General features: G+C 30.8%; 1 protein-coding gene across 1 annotated transcript; it reads left to right on the top strand.

Moving 5' to 3' along the window:
- Positions 1–7,765: 7,765 nt before the first annotated feature.
- On the top strand, positions 7,766–11,687 carry LOC123699164 (cuticle protein 3-like). The gene is made up of 4 exons (XM_045646056.1): positions 7,766–7,864; positions 8,083–8,326; positions 10,002–10,229; positions 11,527–11,687. The coding sequence occupies exons 1-4, from the start codon at positions 7,856–7,858 to the stop codon at positions 11,616–11,618; spliced, it is 573 nt and encodes a 190-aa protein (XP_045502012.1). The 5' UTR covers positions 7,766–7,855; the 3' UTR covers positions 11,619–11,687.
- The last annotated feature ends 6,627 nt before the right edge of the window (positions 11,688–18,314 follow it).

Below are 18,314 nucleotides of genomic sequence, written 5' to 3' on the forward strand. Positions count from 1 at the left end.
TAACCGACTTCTTTAGGCGCGATTTTGACCCACTTTAAACGGCCAGATTTCGTTCAAACTTTGTAGATTTATTGAGGACAGATGACAATACACTAATTTGATAAAATTTTCTATTTTTTAGTTCGGTTTTCTATAAAAAGCGTGTTTTTTAGTTTTTTTAAACTATTATTTTTTACTTAATAAACGATACTTGTGATAGTGTTTTTAAGAAAAGCTATATGCGTAGATGAAATGCGTAGGTGCATATAATGTTAAACTTTAATGTAAAATTTATTTGTAAATACATCGGGTAATTTTTTATAAATAAATGTAAATAATAATAATAACATCGACATTGCATCTTCGAATTCTTTAGAAGTTTTTTTAGAGAATTATGTTATTTATTTTGAATACATCATTCTAAAGGCAGGTGAACTATTAAGAATGTCAGTATGTGATAAATGCCCTTATACAACAAACGAGAGCGAATTGCCATAGTTCAATCTGCATAAATATTAATCTGTAATGTTATGCAAATTATATTAAGCTCATCTTTATCAGGTTCCTGTTTAAAGGGTAGACCAAACATGGAATAAATATGAAGGAAGTATTTAAAGGGACTATTAAGGTAACTCAAAAATTATGCCATGACCATTATTGCCATATTCAAATATGTCAAAATAATAATATTACGTTTTTGGAAGAGGTTAGCGTAGACTATCGACTATTTATCTAGATTATTATTGAACCATACGGAAAAGGGTTGGTTGATGATAGAGTCAAATTATTAGTATAGGAAAGTAAATGAATCAATTTTTCATAATAAAATAACAATATTTAAAAGGAAAAATTATAAATACTTGCACTTTAACTGCTCCTATTTGTCTTAGTGTGATGATATTTAGCCTTCCTCGATAAATGGGCTATCTAACACTGAAATAATTTTTCAAATCGGACCAGTAGTTCCTGAGATCAGCGCTTTATAATCATCATCATCATCATCATCATCAATACATATAATAAAATTCTAGAAAAGTCGTGTCTGTACAATCAAAATATATAAAAAAAATTAGCAGGTGCTATTATTAAATCGATCCCAAACCCAAAACTGTAGTTAAAAATTTTTTTGTCTGTTTGTCGGTTTGTCTGTTTGTCTGTTTTCTGTATGTTCGTGCACGCTAATCTCAGAAACGGCTTATCCGATTAAGATGCGGTTTTCACTAATATATTGTGGTAATCTTCATTTAACATTTAGTGTTTATTTCAGGTCAATCGATTCGTAAATAAAAAAGTTATGACCATTTAAGTATTCACGGCGAACATTTGCTAAGGCATTCTATACACTGTACGATAAAACGTAAGTTATCTGTTACAATTATTATTCCTGTAAATGTCCAAGTGATCATATCGAAAGTGCCCAATGGGGGGGGGGGGGTTGGTCAAATTAGAATTATTCTTACTTCTAGGTAAATTTTATACATAAAATGTCCTTTAAATTATGTCGTATTATATTTTTAACCCCCGATGCAAAAAGATGGGTGATAAGTGTTTGACCGCTATGTGTGTCTGTGTGTGTGTGTCTGTTTGTGCCACCGTAGCTCGCTAACAGGTAATCCGAATTAGATGCGGTTTTTTTAGTTAGGCAGCATATTTTCCGACGCTGGTTCTTAGATAAAGTGTATCAAAATCGGTTCATCCATTTATTATACCTAGGTATATAATTATAGGGGTAAATGTGGGAATGAAAAAAACGAAAGTCATTTATTTAATATAGGTATAATAAAAGTGGTAATAAAAAAATGACTTTGTCAAAAATATACTCAAGTGACATATCATTTGAAAGGGCATGACGTGTAAAGTTTAATTAGACATGTTTTATCAAAATCGGTTCATCCATTTATTATACCTTTTTATGGGTAAAAGTGGGAATGAAAAAAAAACGAATGTTGTCAAATATACCCAAGTGACATATCAAATAAAAGTGCATAACGGGTGAAGTACACTTAGTTATATTTTTATCCAATTCGGTTTATCCATTTATTAGATTACAGCGGTAAAAGTGGGAATGAATAATGTGGTCAAATAATATACTCAAGCGGCATATCAAAATATGAAAGGGCAACGTGTGAATTACAATTAGTCATATTTTATCGAAATCGGTTCATCCGTTAATTACATTTAGGGCTTTTTAGGGGTGACAGTGGGGATAAATAAACCAAATGGAGCATCAAACTACAGGATATGACGTGTACATATAGGTACAATTAGATATGGTTTACATCAAAATCGGTTCTGCCATTTACTAGGGATGGAAAGGGAAGGGTTGAAAGTCTGTGAAAGAAAAGGGGATATGGGAGCGAGAGGATAGCCACACCCTGGAAATTTTGAACTCTACTCAAAGCTACATAGGCCTGGCCCTTGGCAATATTTTTTCCTAAGTATACCACTTCTTTTGCCACTGTGGTCCATTACAATTTGTGCACGGTTACGGCCCAACTTAAAAGATGTCAAGGAGCAACAAACTTATAGATATCAATATGATGTAGGAATGTAATATGGAGGTAGAGGTAGGTCTCGCTCACTTGAAAATATTACATGAAAATAAGAAACCGAAAGGAATAAATAATTATTTTACAAACTTCCCGACGATCTTTAAAATTAAGTACCATATATGTATTTTGATAATGAGGTATATTATGATGATGTTGGCATGGCAGCCCCGATGACTTTGTTTTTTTTTTATAAATATTTAAAATGGTATTTATTTTTAAAAATCTTCGGGAAGTTTGTGAAATTATTTATTCCTTTTTCTATGTATGCACTTTTCTTCGTAGCGCTGTTTTTTTTTTTTTATTTAATTTTTATTGCACGGTATAAACGGTTTAGTTACTACCTACAGGCGTGAGACAGGATTCAGGAAAGATCTGATTTGGATTTTGTGCTGGATTTGATAAAAACTGAGTATCGATTAAGCTGATCAGTTGCTGCACGATACATAGTTAAAAACATCCATACAAGGAAGGAAGGAAAAGAAATTTGCTCCCCTCCCCCCTGGTGCCTAAAAATAATATGACATAATTTAAAAGAAATTTTACGTAGAAAATTAATAAGGCATTTTTTTGTATTGTTTAGCTCAGTTTAGTAATAAATTTTACTTACAGTTCTTTTAATTATTTATGGTAGTCTCGTGTTTACTCAATAATTTAAGATAAGTAGTAACTACTATGCAGTCACTATTCCACGCGGACGAAGTCGCGGGCACAGCTAGTCTATAATATAAAAATGAATCCCAAAATGTGTTGGTAAGCGCATAACTTTAGAACAGAGTATATATCTGTCAACTGTGGCTTAACGGATGTCTTTAATTCTTTTTTTATTATATTCCTTGAACTACGAGGATGACCACAGATTAAATATAGAAAATTTTCTTTAATTCTTTTGAGATGTAATCACACATCCGTTTAAATGTCGTGATTTCGTTACCAGATAGCAGGCATGTATGAAAAACCACCACGGTTCGTTTTTCTAATGAACAACGGTATTAATGCAGTGACATAATAGAATGATTAAAACATTTTGATTAAAGGTATTTTTATACAACTTATATGATATTGATGATAAGTATTAGGTAAACTCATTTTTGGACCTCTTAATAGTGGTCCAAAAATGGCTAAATAATAATAATTTATTTATTTCTGATCACACACATTCATATTATAACTATTACTACTACTACTCAACATACCTATTAACTATACCTATCCATTTTATTTCATTTATTTTAATTATATTTACATATAGTGTTTCCACACAATTACAATGACAATTAATCGCAATATACAATTTATATTCATGTAAAGGTATAGAAATATAAAAAGGCTACTAAAACGATTTATAAAAGCCAATATTTCCCTAGCTAGGTTACTGGGAAACCTGTGTTTAGGAGAAACAGCTTGCCTCTAAAATAAATTCACAAAAAGCCCCTTAGCAAGTACTTAATTATAAATTCATTTAATATAAAACTCAAAACACAAACAAAACAATACTTTCGTGCCACTTTAAATTGGATATAATGATTATTGCCACAGATAATAATAATATTATTTTTGCAGTGAAATCTCTAAAATAATATAATGACAGTTTATTAACATAAAACAAACATTTATCAAAGAATTAACAAACTATATGATTTATTAGAAGTTAAATGATCGCAAAAAGAAACTCTACATCTTCTCTTTCTATACTATAAAAATGAAACGCAAAATGTGTTGGTAAGCGCATAACTCGAGAACGGCTGAACCGATTTCATTAATTCTTTTTTTATAATATTCCTTGAAGTACGAGGATGGTTCTTATGGAGAGAAAACGTAAACATGTACCACGGGCGAAGCCGGGGTGGACCGCTAGTATAATATATAAATGAATCCCAAAATGTGTTGGTAAGCGCATAACTTGAGAACGGCTTAACCGATTTCATTAATTCTTTTTTTTATAATATTCCATGAAGTTCGAGGATAGTTCTTATGTAGAGAAAACGTGAATATGTACCACGGGCGAAGCCGGGGCGGACCGCTAGTAATAAAATAACTTCAAATAAACAAAAGCTTTTATTCTCATTAAATAAATTAGTCTGTACATCGCGTTATTCGGGTAATTAGCGAAACAAATTGTTGCATCTTGTTCGACTGTTCATTGTTTGTGTGTACAATGTGCACAGAGTATTGTGGGTGTAGAGACTAATATTTTTATTTATACAAACCACGCGCCCTGGCTTTTGGTCTAAGTAAATTATTTTCACACAAGCATTTCTCTTGATGCCCTCTTTAAAAAACTGTAGCAATCCTTTGCTTAGTTTTAAATATCTAAGCATGAATAGGGTAGTGATGATTCAAAGTAGTTTTTATGTTATACAGTAAAGTTTACATTTTAAATAATTAGTTGTTGAAAAACAGTTGATCAGCAGTGATGCTGGACAAGTTGACATTATATTTATTCAATATGTATAAATAGAGATGTTCCATATGCATATCAAATTCATCAAAATGTATTCCGTTGTATTTTGCTTAGCTGTTGGTCTTAGCGTGATGATAATATATAGCCTATAGCCTTCCTTGATAAATGGGCTATTTAACACCGTAAGAATTTTTCAAATCGGACCAGTAGTTCCTGAGATTAGCGCGTTTAAACAGACAAACAAACTCTTCAGCTTTATACTATTAGTATAGATAGAAATTTAGCTTAAAACTAGGTGTCCCGGTAAACGTTGTTCTGCCTTACTCTTATCATTTAGAGGTATGAAAAGATGTTGGCCGATTCTCAGATATACAGATAGGCACACAAAATTTCATGAATATCGGTCCAGTAATTTCGAAGGTGTGGTATGTCAATGTTAACTAACATTGTGACACGAGAATTTTTTATAGAAACAAATAAAAAAGAAAAAGTTTTCATGACATTCAGACACATGACTTTCTCCTTAATTTTTTTAAAGTTACAATTTAGGTCAAGAGTCAAGACGTAACAATATTTTTAATTAAGATTAATCTCAGAGCTATTATTATGTAAATGAAATTCATAATCTTTACAATTATCTTTGACAATTATAATTTTATTATGCCTAGAAGGTAATTTAATGTTATTTTGTTTACAAAGTTGTTATGAAAACAGCTATTTGTGTTTATTCTATAAAATGAGTTAGCTATATTTGAAGTAAATACTAAAATTACAGAAAAGACACAATTTTTTAAATAACTACATAAAAATCCTTTGGCTTTGTGAATTTTCTGAAATAAACACTTTCTTTCGATTTCGAGTATTTTACATATATTTAGATATTGGTACACAACACAGCATCCGTGTGAGCTCTACACGTAACTATTAGGCTCCGTGCAGACAGAGAGCGTTCTGCGTTCCGCGGATATGAGATTGCAATTTTGTAAATACATCAATGTTAAAGAGCTTTCACATAAGCTTTTAATTTCATATTTTGATTCTGCACTAAATTTAATGTTATGTTATGTAATCGGGTTCGATTTTTATTCATATTATTATTATTTCAATACAACCCTTTAAAATGTTCTTCACTTTCATTTGCTCTAGTTTTAATTAAGAAATAAATACATATTACGTCATAGTAAATTCAAATATAACATCGTATATTGTACGAACTTCATTTCGATAAAACAACATAAAGTAATACTTACAGTTGCGATAGAAAAATCATATTAAAAAAAAGTTATTAAGTTAGTTTAAAAGCATTAATTCCGTGACCCAAATCATGTTGTAACCAGGCTCTAACCACTAAGTCACTGTGTTAATTATAGCAAGTGTATACACGCTTTTACAAATTATACAAGATACGAACATTTGATCTCATTATGAAGTACGAATTTTGGCGTCTTTGAAAGTGTGAGTGAGATGTATTGAAGAGTTCGTAATGTTTAGAAAGGACATCACAATATGTTATTTACTTGTTTTGTTAATATTTGATTTAGGGCCGATTTTTCAACGCTTGGATAAAACTTATTTGTCGAATAATGTATAAAACTACCATTTTAAAAACGTATTCTAATTGCCCGTATTTGACAGTTTACGTGTCATTTTAATATTATCGTTTAATACTTTATTGGACGGATAAGTTTTATCCAAGCATTGAAAAATCGGCCCTTATAAGTAGAATTAAAACAATGAAACGGAGTTAAAATAAATTATTTATATTTTATTGTGGTGTGGTTAAAATTGTGGTCTATATTGGCACTAGAATTCCGAATTTTATGCTTTTATAGTATGTAGGTAAGTAGGTTATACAATTAGGTACAGAATTTAATTTATTTATATGTAGAGTCAATGGCATAGATAAAATATGGTTAGGACATCGTCTTATTCGAAAACATTATATCAAATCTTATTTTGAAAATTTTTAGCACATAGATATTTATAGACTTATAGAGTATTGTAGATCAATGGATATTAGACTTTTTTAGACTTCAGAGCGAACAAGAAATAATGTGATTTTCTGCTCAAAAAAATAATTTAATATCGTTTTATACAAAGAATAGGAGGTCTATAATTCTAAGGTCTACGCCGCTCCACTTGCTCAGTGGTCGGGCGCATCTCGTTATCTCATATTACCTAACCGATCTCGTGTCCAAATGTGTAAGATTTGGACTTTAACAAATTTTTGTATATTTTATTTATTTGAAAAAACTTACTCTATATACAATATCTATTTTATACTATACATACATTGTGGTCGCTTTTTTCAAAATAGGGATGAATATGTTATTATTAATCAAAATTCTTAAAGAATAGGATCTGGATCCTAAAAATGAAAATTTTACTTGTAGACATCAACAACTTGATGTCATTAAACATCGTACAATGTTAGAAAATTACCTCAAAACCATCGTTTAGGTTTTGACTTCATACTTATATCTAAAAGTACCTAGATTGTATACAGTTACTAACTTTAAAAGTAATTATCTTGCAACCATACAATGAGAAATTTTAATAAATATATTTTCGAGTAACAAAAATGATCTGCTTGATTAGTGTAAATTGAAAACTCTACTTTCTCATTCAAGTAAATGATTCATTTTTGAATGATGAATGTTAATCAAAACTATTTCCAAGTAAATAATTCACGATTTTTATACCCTATTACAAATTTAATGTTACCAAGAATCTAGCTACAAAAATACAAAGTTAGTAAAGCTAAAATATTTATAGTTTAAATTTAGGCAAGTTCGTAGTCACTGTGGTATAATCAGTAGCAAAGCACTTGCGACTTCGTTACAGTGTATATAAAAACACTTCAGTACAAAGTCGGACAAGAAATTTTTTTCTCTCCAACTAGTCAAGTACACTCGGACTAACCATGAAAATCGTTAGTTGATAAATATTTATAAATTCATTAATATTTTGAACATTTTTAAATATTAATTACAATTTTATTTTAATTTTAGAAATATTTGTAAACAATAGTTAATTAATATTTCTGAGTTGTAAACAGTTATTTTATTAACGAGACATATTTATCTCAACATATTTTATAACTTGCAATTTTCTTTCCCTATTCATTATTTCTATTATTATTTTTTTCAGTTCACATCAATAACCGCGATCATAGCAGCATCCGCTGCTGCAACAGCAAGCCAAGTCTACCAACCAGAGCACTACAACACGGAGATCTACCAATCACAGGGCGTGGAGCAACATGCGGTGTATCCTGACCAATCACAGCACGGCTACGGACAGCGGCCATTGGCTGAAAAAACCGCGAGGATACTAAACTACCACTCAGAGAATAATGGCCATAATTACCAGTATGCTTATGAAACTGAAAATGGTGAGTTAATTTTAATTATATTAAATTAGTTTGATACCTATCAGTATGAAATTTTGGTGGAAAATATAATGTATTTTTTTATTGAAAAATTATGCTTAGTTATATAAACTTTTTAAGCGTTTCTAAACCCGAAACATGAAATCCGTGAAAAACCTATAACTTAAAAATTTTAATCTATAATTTAGAATAGAAGAATAGAATAGAATAAGTATTTATTCGCAGTAAAAATCAAACACATAAACAAAAAAATACTAAGTAAAAATAAGTTTTATGTGTTTGATTTTTTGTTTATAAATTTACATACCTACCATCTCGAGATGTCTCTATAGACACGAAATATGGACAAGCTTTTTGCCTGACTGAAATGTATGCGTACCTAATTATAATATTACTATAGGCGTAATTGTTACTTATAAATTTGCAAAAGTTACTAAAAATAGCAATTCATTATAAAATTTAACTCTTGAAAAGTTTTAAATTAGGTACCTACCTACTTACTTATAGTTCAGTACATGCTGCAGAATTTGAAAGTCAGCAAATTATCTGATCCAAAAGAGCCTATAAATTAAAAATATTGTGTATTTATAATCTGCTTAGATGTAGGTACTTTTATTAGAGAGAGCCTGGCTTATAATAGGTCGTAGCCATTTAAAAATATTGATGACCTATCCGTCCTTTTTAACCGACTTCAAAAAAAAGGAGGAGGTTATCAATTCGGCTGGTATATTTTTTTTTTTTTTTTTTTTTTATGTATGTACACCGATTACTCCGAGGTTTCTGAACCGATTTACGTGATTCTTTTTTTGTTCGATGCGGGATGGTGTCGAATTGGTCCCATAAAAATTTTATTCGGCTAGGCCTAGTAGTTTTTATTTTATGAGCATTTTTGTCTGTACTCGATGACTTAATTTCAATGTAGCAAGTAACTTTGATTCACTTCCCGGTAACCGATTGAGCTGAAATTTTGTATACGAATGTAAATTGGATAGCGATGAAACATTATCATGACATGGAGCTGATCTGATGATGGAATCGGAAGGTGGCCATAGGAACTCAGTAATATATTGACTCAACTTTATCGAGTTTGGGCTCGTTTGATTCGTGTTGAAAAATACACTAAAAAGTATTAAATAAAAATAACTGCGTTAAAAACAACCGACTTCAAAAACGTAAAAGTAAGAAATAAAAAAGATTTGATATTATTAATTACTACATATTATTTTTATGTGCTATTTATTAAATAGGTTTGAAGTCGGTGCCAAACACTAAGCACTTAGTATTAAGCCCATGCACCGACATCAAACCTTTTTAGTAAATAGCACATAAAAATAATATGTAGTAATTAATAATATCAAATCTTTTTTATTTCTTACTTTTCCGTTTTTGAAGTCGGTTGTTTTTAACGCAGTTATTTTTATGATGCTTCATTTAATCGTTCAATTTCAATTCCTTCTCCTGCCAACCTATTATATAAATACGATTTAATAGCCTTTTTTTATAGTGGGGAAATCTTCCAAAGATACCCACGGCCCCCGGGGAAGGAGCCGTGGGTTATGTCGGATTCTTACCGACTAAAACCCCACTGTATTCCGTCGAGCCGCTTTAATGATGGGGCCGCGGGTATTGATTAGAATTCTTCCACGACCACGATTTAATAGCCTAGTAAAATTCTCAGGTATCAAAGCACAAGAAGCTGGTCATGTGACCCATGGAACAGCAGCCGAAGGGGCCTTCTCTTACACCGGTGACGACGGCCACACTTACACCGTTACTTACACAGCTGACGAGCATGGTTTCAGGCCGCAGGGCGCGCACTTCCCCACCCCACCCCCGATTCCAGACGCCATCTTGAAGAGCCTGGAACAGAATGCTAGAGACGAAGCTAACGGGATTTCAGATGACGGTTTGTAGTACTTTCATTTAATAATATTATGTAAATACACTTACTACTGTAAATAAATCAATAAATATGGGGCTAGGTTCAGGGGAAATATTCAATTACGTAAAAAGTTTTGGTCAATATTTTAAAATCTTAAATGTGTTTCGAGCAGTGCTCTAGTGCTGAACAAGGAGATGTAGTAGATTCTCGGCGACTACCTATGCAAAACATTTCGTTTAGAAGGACACAGAGGCAAAGATTAGTAAATACAAGAAAAGTTTTTAACCTTACTTGTGAAGTTAAATCGATTAGTGAAATACAGATTATATTTGACCCGTGACTCAGTAGAAAACGAATGACTTCTCTAATCCAATAAAATGGAGAGTGTAAGAAAATGTAGCTATTGGAATGAATTCCAAGAACATTATTTTTATATATAAACTAGCTTCCGCCCGCGACTCCGTCCGCGCGGAAAAATTAAGATTTATTTTTTTCTACGTATTTTTCCAGGATAAAAAGTATCCTATTTTATGCCCAGGATAATAAGGTACCTATAATTATACCAAGTTTCATCGAAATCGAACCGTTAGTTTTCACGTGATGCCTGAACATACAGACAGACAGACAGACAGACAGACAGACAAAAAAATTTTTTAATCACATATTTAGGTTTGGTGTCGATCCAGTAACACCCCCTGCTATTTATTTTTTCAATATTTCCAATGTACAGAATTGACCCTTCTACAGATTTATTATATTATGTATAGATTATATTTTTGTTATACTGCGTAACTATTTCCGATACATGATCAAATTAAATCATAACCAGAACAAATTACTATTGCGTTTACTCATCAACCTTGTTAAGTGTAGTTAAATTCAATAGTTTAATCGCTTGTTTCCTCAAAAGTTCAATTATTTAAATTATAGTTTTGATATCCCTAAATAATTGATTGTTGCTTTGAATCTACTTCTTATCGTTAAAATATTTACTATAATATTTAGTATTTACTACATTTAGTATCCCTAATAGTAATAATAAAGCTTTTGTTAAATCTAATATTATGACTATTCTGGCATAAAAATATGCAATCAAGCTTAAGCTTGTATTGGTTGTTTTTTACTCTTGGAAGTGAAGCTAGATAATATTCAACTTTCGATTTAACTGCACACTTGAAATGGAAGCTTATACCTCTAACTTTCATTAGGACATTGCTTTATCAAAAGACATTGTAATTTGTAAAAATACTGTTTTAGATATTTTCATTCATGTTTAACATCCTCTAAGCCATCTACTTATTATTTATTTATTATATTACAGGTCACTACCGCGACGAGCACCAAGCCTACTACAACGAGGGTTACCAACAGGAGGGCTATGCGCCCGCGCAACACAACGAGTACCATCACTAACTGTTTTAAATTGGTTGTAATTTGTTGTTTATTTTGTTGATGCTAGCAATAAAAGTTCCTATAATTATTTTTCTGTTGTTTTATTCACGTATGAAAATATATTTATTATTTTTTACTAGCTTTCCATCTGCGGCTACGGCCGCGTATTCAAGGAAACCCGCATAGTTCCCGTTCTCGTGGGATTTACGGGATAAAATTTATCTTATGTCTTTTATCGATCTTACGCTATCTTTGTACCAAATTTTATCCAAATAGGTTCAGTGGTTTAGGTGTTAAGAAGAGACAGACAGACAGAGATAATTTCGCATTTTTAATATAAAGTAGGGGTATGAAACTTATATCTATAATCCATTTCTACGTCATAATGTATGACGTTGCGAGAAATATTATCTTTTTTTAGGGTATGTTTTAATAAGAATATAATACATGTAGTATTAAGACTGAAAATAAATCGCTTAGAACAGTGAATATTTACGAAACTTCAGTCACGGTTTAATACGCACATCAAGCTAATGCAACTATTCTTTTACAAATTTCAGTATGAGTCACACCGTGAGAACATACAAAAAGTTTCGTTACAATATTACCAACTCGCTCAATCAAACAATTTTGAAAATCTGTACCAAATATTTATAGTACAGTTTAAGTTCGTTAAATTGAAATGAAAAGTTAGTTCAAGCCCAGAAAATTAGTTCAATGAAAAATATATGAAATACTGTATCATAATTACAGAGCTTCTTTCTGTCCCTTATCCTTTTCTTCCTTACTTTCCTTACACATATAGGGTAAACGCAGCTATCAACGACCCATCGAAAATCTGAAGGTATTACCGACCTATAAAAGTAATTCGAAATTTAAACGTTTCCAGAACTATTCTAGCTATAGGTAGGCAAAGTTAGACACGAATGTATTAATTGAGCATCGTATACTTTAACGTTAGAGTGAGTAACTGAGCAAAAAAGAGTTAAAATGCGTAAGTTACTGCGGGGTAGCGTGGAAGCAGGACGTGTCGTACTGTTCCGTTGTTCCTTCGGGTAAGTACTGTGAGTATCTTTTTAAGACATTTACAAACAAATGACATCTATACTTTAATTTATATTACTAAATGTCAATGCATTTAAGTGTCAACTTTTCATTTCTTACAACATTTTATTAATAAAAAGTAATTTGAAACGATAAAACTTAAAATTAAAATGGGACGGTGTTAGCTTCACCAGTTTAAGTCGTGGCAGGTATCAACGACCCGTAAGTCGGCAATGGCAGCAACGTAACTTTTTGTTTTATTTTCTTTTATGTTATTATATCACACTAACACAAGTGGTTTTATGGACCAGTTTAAATCTAAGCTATGAGTCTTCATAAAAATCTATTAGCGACTAAACTTTTTTGTCTAGTGTTGTGTCTTTTAGCGTTGTCAATTTATACAAAGTTATGATATTTTCGAGGATCCCTATCGAATAGTTACAGTAGTAAATCATTGTTTTTTTTTTTGTTTAAACAATATGCATTTGTTCATATTTTGTATGATATTAATCAATTATAATCTATTTTATAGTCTGATGGTCAAATGAATTAAAATAACCATTTTTTTATGGGTCGGTAATACAATTTAGGTTTATACTTACATACTTTAATACCGACCCATGTGGGTCGGCAATAGCAACTATAGGAAGCTATTACCGATCGAATTTAGATTGTTTAGTTTCTCATCTACAAATTCAAATTCAAATTGCTTTATTTTCAGAATGTACAATAAAGATGTTTGTATATACAGATAATATTGATCCTCAAACATTCCGCTCGTAATTGAGCGTGCAAATATATTTTTATTACTTTTATGACATAATAGGTGCCTATTAAAAATTATATTTTTTTTAGGTTAAATTAACATAAAACATATAATTAGGTATATTTTTTTCCAGAAATATGGAGCCACGAAAGCGGCGAAAAGTATTCAGTAAAACACAACTCGCGCAAAAAGCAATCAATCAAATAGCATAACGAAATATCCTAGAGTTTGAAATCCTTAATTTAATATATGTACATATATTAATAGTATTATGTTGATTAATTTAAAAGTTTATAATTATTTAGTTCATTACTAAAAAGTACTCATTTGTTTTATTAAAAATAACTACAATAAAAAAAGACGAATATATTTGCATTTTTATTTCATTTTATTAAGATCGGTAATCATCATCATCACTAGCTTCTATACATTCCATTGCTGGAAAAAGGCTTCCTCTCACATACGATCGGGAATAGCTGCATAAAAATCGTTAATAGCTTCACAGCCGTTTTTATGGGTCGGTAATAGCAACAATTGACTAAGTCACATTGTAAATTATTTTTTACAAGATAATCCTTTATTAGAATGTATTTGCTTCAATAAAAACATTTTTTATACATAACACTAGCATATAAAATGAAATTATAAATCTTTAGAAGAACCAGTATACTTAAAAAATATGGTTGATTTTGAAATTGCCTTAGAGGGGTCGTTAATACCTGCGTTTACCTTAGTTGCTTACTTAAAATATCTTGTTCCTTTTAAATAAACAAACACATAATATTAATCCTACTAATATTATAAATACGAAAGTTTGTATGGATGTATGGATGTTTGTTACTCTTTCACGTAAAAACTACTGAACCGATTACAATGAAATTTAGCACACATATAGAAGGTAACTTGGATTAACACATAAGATAGTTTTCATCCCGGAAATCCCACGGTAACGGGAACTATGCGGGTTTTCCTTTGCAAACGCGGGCGAAGCCGCGGGCGGAAATCTAGTACTAAAATAAGCGAATAAACTATAAAGATTAAAATTTCAATCAAAGCGAATTATCTATAATACACATCTTTAAGGTAAACGCTTACAAAGGCATTGATTACGAATCTATCAGCCCACTTGTTCCATTGTAATAGATATAAATCGACATTCCTCGTCGTCTTCACTCTCGATATGGTTGCTTCCACTTGGTACCTAATTATATTTAGTTTAAACAATTTTTAAAATTTCTGACTTACTATTAATTACCAATGAATACTGAATTTAAATTCAATATACGGACTTCATTAAAGTTTCAATTTTAACTAATAACTTTTTGACATATGCTGAAACTTTTTATTGTAGTATAACTTCCATTTGGTAACTACTTCGCTGTTGTTAGTGAAAGAAGTAAAATTCTAAACTAATCTTTTTTAGACTAAAAATCCTTATTAACATGTTTGCGAAGATTACTAAAAACTGGCATATCTAGGTATACATATAATAAATCTGTAGAAGGGTCAATTCTGTACATTGAAAATATTGAAAAAATAAATAGCAGGGGGTGTTACTGGATCGATACCAAACCCAAATATGTGATAAAAAAATTTTTGTCTGTCTGTCTGTCTGTCTGTCTGTCTGTCTGTCTGTCTGTCTGTCTGTCTGTCTGTATGTGAAGGCATCACGTGAAAACTAGCGGTTCGATTTCGATGAAACTTGGTATAATTATACCTTATTATCCTGGGCGTAAAATAGGATACTTTTTATCCTGGAAAAATACGTAGAAAAAAATTAATCTTAATTTTTCAGTTTTATCCATAGACGTTGTTCCGTAGAACCGCGAACACACGTTGCGTATTATTATAGGCCTAGCCGTATTTGGGAATTGGGTCCAATAGATATTTATAAGATGTTATTGACAGAGGTACTCAAAATGGAGAAATAACCATCCACGCGAAGACCGACATCCGCGCGGACGGAGTCGCGGGCGGAAGCTAGTATACAATATACGTACTGACGATCAATTGAATGATATCTTTAAATATAATTTTTCTTCAGTTGACAACAAAATGTAATGACGATTCAAAAGTGCTTTTTTAAGAAATCTAATTGAATAAATAAATGTTTGAGTTTGAATTTAATATTAATTAAGTGCAAAGTGGAACTCAACAATATGTGCAGAGTCAAGGACACAGAATGGAAGGATATTATCCCACATCGCGAGAATCCGACACCCATTCAGAATTAGTCATGTTATTGTACAACGGTATTTAGGGTTCCGCAAATAATACAATTAGAATTAACTTATTTTCTAGTGTTTGATTTTACGCGAGTATTATACATTTAGAAAATAAAGATTTTTAATCTCCCCGTGACCTCGCTGTAAAGTTTTAAATCCGTTAAAAATCTTTAATTTCTAATTGTATAATTGTAATTTATCAAATTTTTAATTAGTTTCAGTTTATTAATTTTATGTAATTTTAGCGCTCTGAATAAATATTAAAATATAGCCAGAAATACTTCACGTTTATTTTATTATCTCGCTTATTTTTAAGCTCTAATGAGCTTTGAACTATTGCAATGTGATCGTAGCATTTCTTATGAATATGTATAACGTAGTAATTCAGTTAACATGTACATTGTACATACTGGAAGCCCTATACTATACTTTCTATAATAAAATATGTTCTTACAGTTCTTCGTGTTATACTTGACTTACTCCAAAGCTACAATGACCCTGACGTAAATCTTGAACTACAATACGAGAACACACAAAATACTATACGATTTGCTAATTTAATTGAGCGTATTTTAATATACTCTAGTCTAATATTGTGTTTTCACTTATAATAAATGAACTCAAAAGTCTCTATCTGTTTATAAAAAACGATTTCACCTAGTATTAATTCCATAAATTAGAATATTTTAACCATGAGTGACACACGCTTAATATGTTCAAGATTTTGCTAATCCAGGGCGCGTACCTACAAGTTACAACACTTATTATAAGGATCGGTGATAATAATTTCGAGACTTTATCTTATGCGTGTGTTTTTTAGGCTCTATTTATTTAGTTAGACGCTCTATAACTTAAAAATAGTTATATTAAAGTAGTACACAATATATTCCCTCTATAATGAGTCAAAAGGGATTATCTTGCTATGTTTAGAAGATTGAATCATCAGACTAACATAGTACAAAGGTTAGGCCATTTCTGAATTATACGCATTAAAATCAATTTATTATAAACGTTCACTACTCACAACTTGTTTAAAATTACATATTACGGATATAATAAACTATGCAATAATTCATTCCTCAATTAAGAAATATGACATGCTATTTAATAAATTATTTAAATGCAGTCTTAAAAAATAATCAGAGCCTCAAAAATTATTGATAGTTAGTTACTTACATCTTATTGTTATTAGTATGAACTACATAGCCTCGTAAGGCCCAATGACCTCAATTAATGAGAATAGTTATTTATATTGTATTATTTACCTAAATTAATAATACAAAATATACGTCGTAGGTATATTTTCATAATATATACAGTTTTGATGGCTTTCTCAGAGTATTAAAATTCGTGTATTATTACTAAGGAGGCCTTTGAACGAGGCCCAAAAAAAATTTTCTTTAAGTTTAGCAACAACAATTTAAAACTTATAAAACTCATATACTTGATATATCCAACAGGCCATTAGACATTCTTCTTGAGTACATTAACGTATTAATAGCATAACTAATATTCTCATTTGCTATTCATCATAATATAGGAGCTTTTTTCATACTCTCCTTGACATAAGGTTTATCATTTATTATTGTGAATACGTGTACATGCATTAATTTAGTTTGCAATTAAAGGGCTAAGATGATTTGATTGGTACACACAATAACGGCCAATGTCTTATGTGTCCCACATAAACAGAAATATTTGAAAATTTGACGTGCTCCTTCATAGATCACATCACCGCTTTACATCAGGCGGGATAGTGCACAAACGCCTTCCTATCAAGTATAAAAAATATCAAAAAATTAAACTAGTTGAGCCAAAAATCATTTTATCATCGAAAGCACAAAAAATTCACACTAAAAGTTAAAACTAATACGATATATGCTTAATTATTATGATCAAGTATGTACGTATTTATTTCAACTTCAATTAGAAGCGCTTTTGAAAGGCTATTAGGAAGACAGCTTTTATGTATCGATACATCGGAAAGCAGTTTCTTCAGAGAAGAGCTGGCCAGACATTTTACAGTATATTTCGCATTATAAATATATCCAAAGGTTGCATTTAATACAATTTGTGAGACAAACAGACTTTAAATTATATAATGGACATATTAGAATGGATAAATTATCCAGCGTTAACACAATCATTGATAGAAATATAAATTTAATAAACAATTTAGCCAAGCCTTAATAATATAATTACGACTTATAAATGACGCTCCTTTGAGATTGTAGGTTCTTAGTTTTATAATTTGATTATAATATGATGAATGATATCTGACATATTAACTGAGTGATATTATTGTAACTATATGATATTTTTCCTAATTGAATTACCTACGGCTACGGTGGCACATCTCTTCAACTTCGAAGATGATAAAATCGCTCTCAAAACTCAATACTAATATTGTCTAGCATTTTTGCAACATTTTTCATTTATAGTAGTGGTACCTATTTAATTAGTAGATAATATAATATTTTTGTATAGCTTAAACCCTACCTCGATAAATCGACTATCCAACATAAAAATAATTTCTCAAATCGAACCACTAGTTCTTGAGATTAGTACATTCAAACATACTCTTCAGCTGTATTATATAAGCATAACTAAAGGGCTTCAGTCAAGGTCTCAACCGCATCGTCCATCTTAATATATCCGGGAGCCATAAATTATCAGGGATAT

This window comes from Colias croceus, chromosome 17, assembly GCF_905220415.1.
Source record: "Colias croceus chromosome 17, ilColCroc2.1".
Lineage (NCBI taxonomy): Eukaryota > Metazoa > Arthropoda > Insecta > Lepidoptera > Pieridae > Colias > Colias croceus.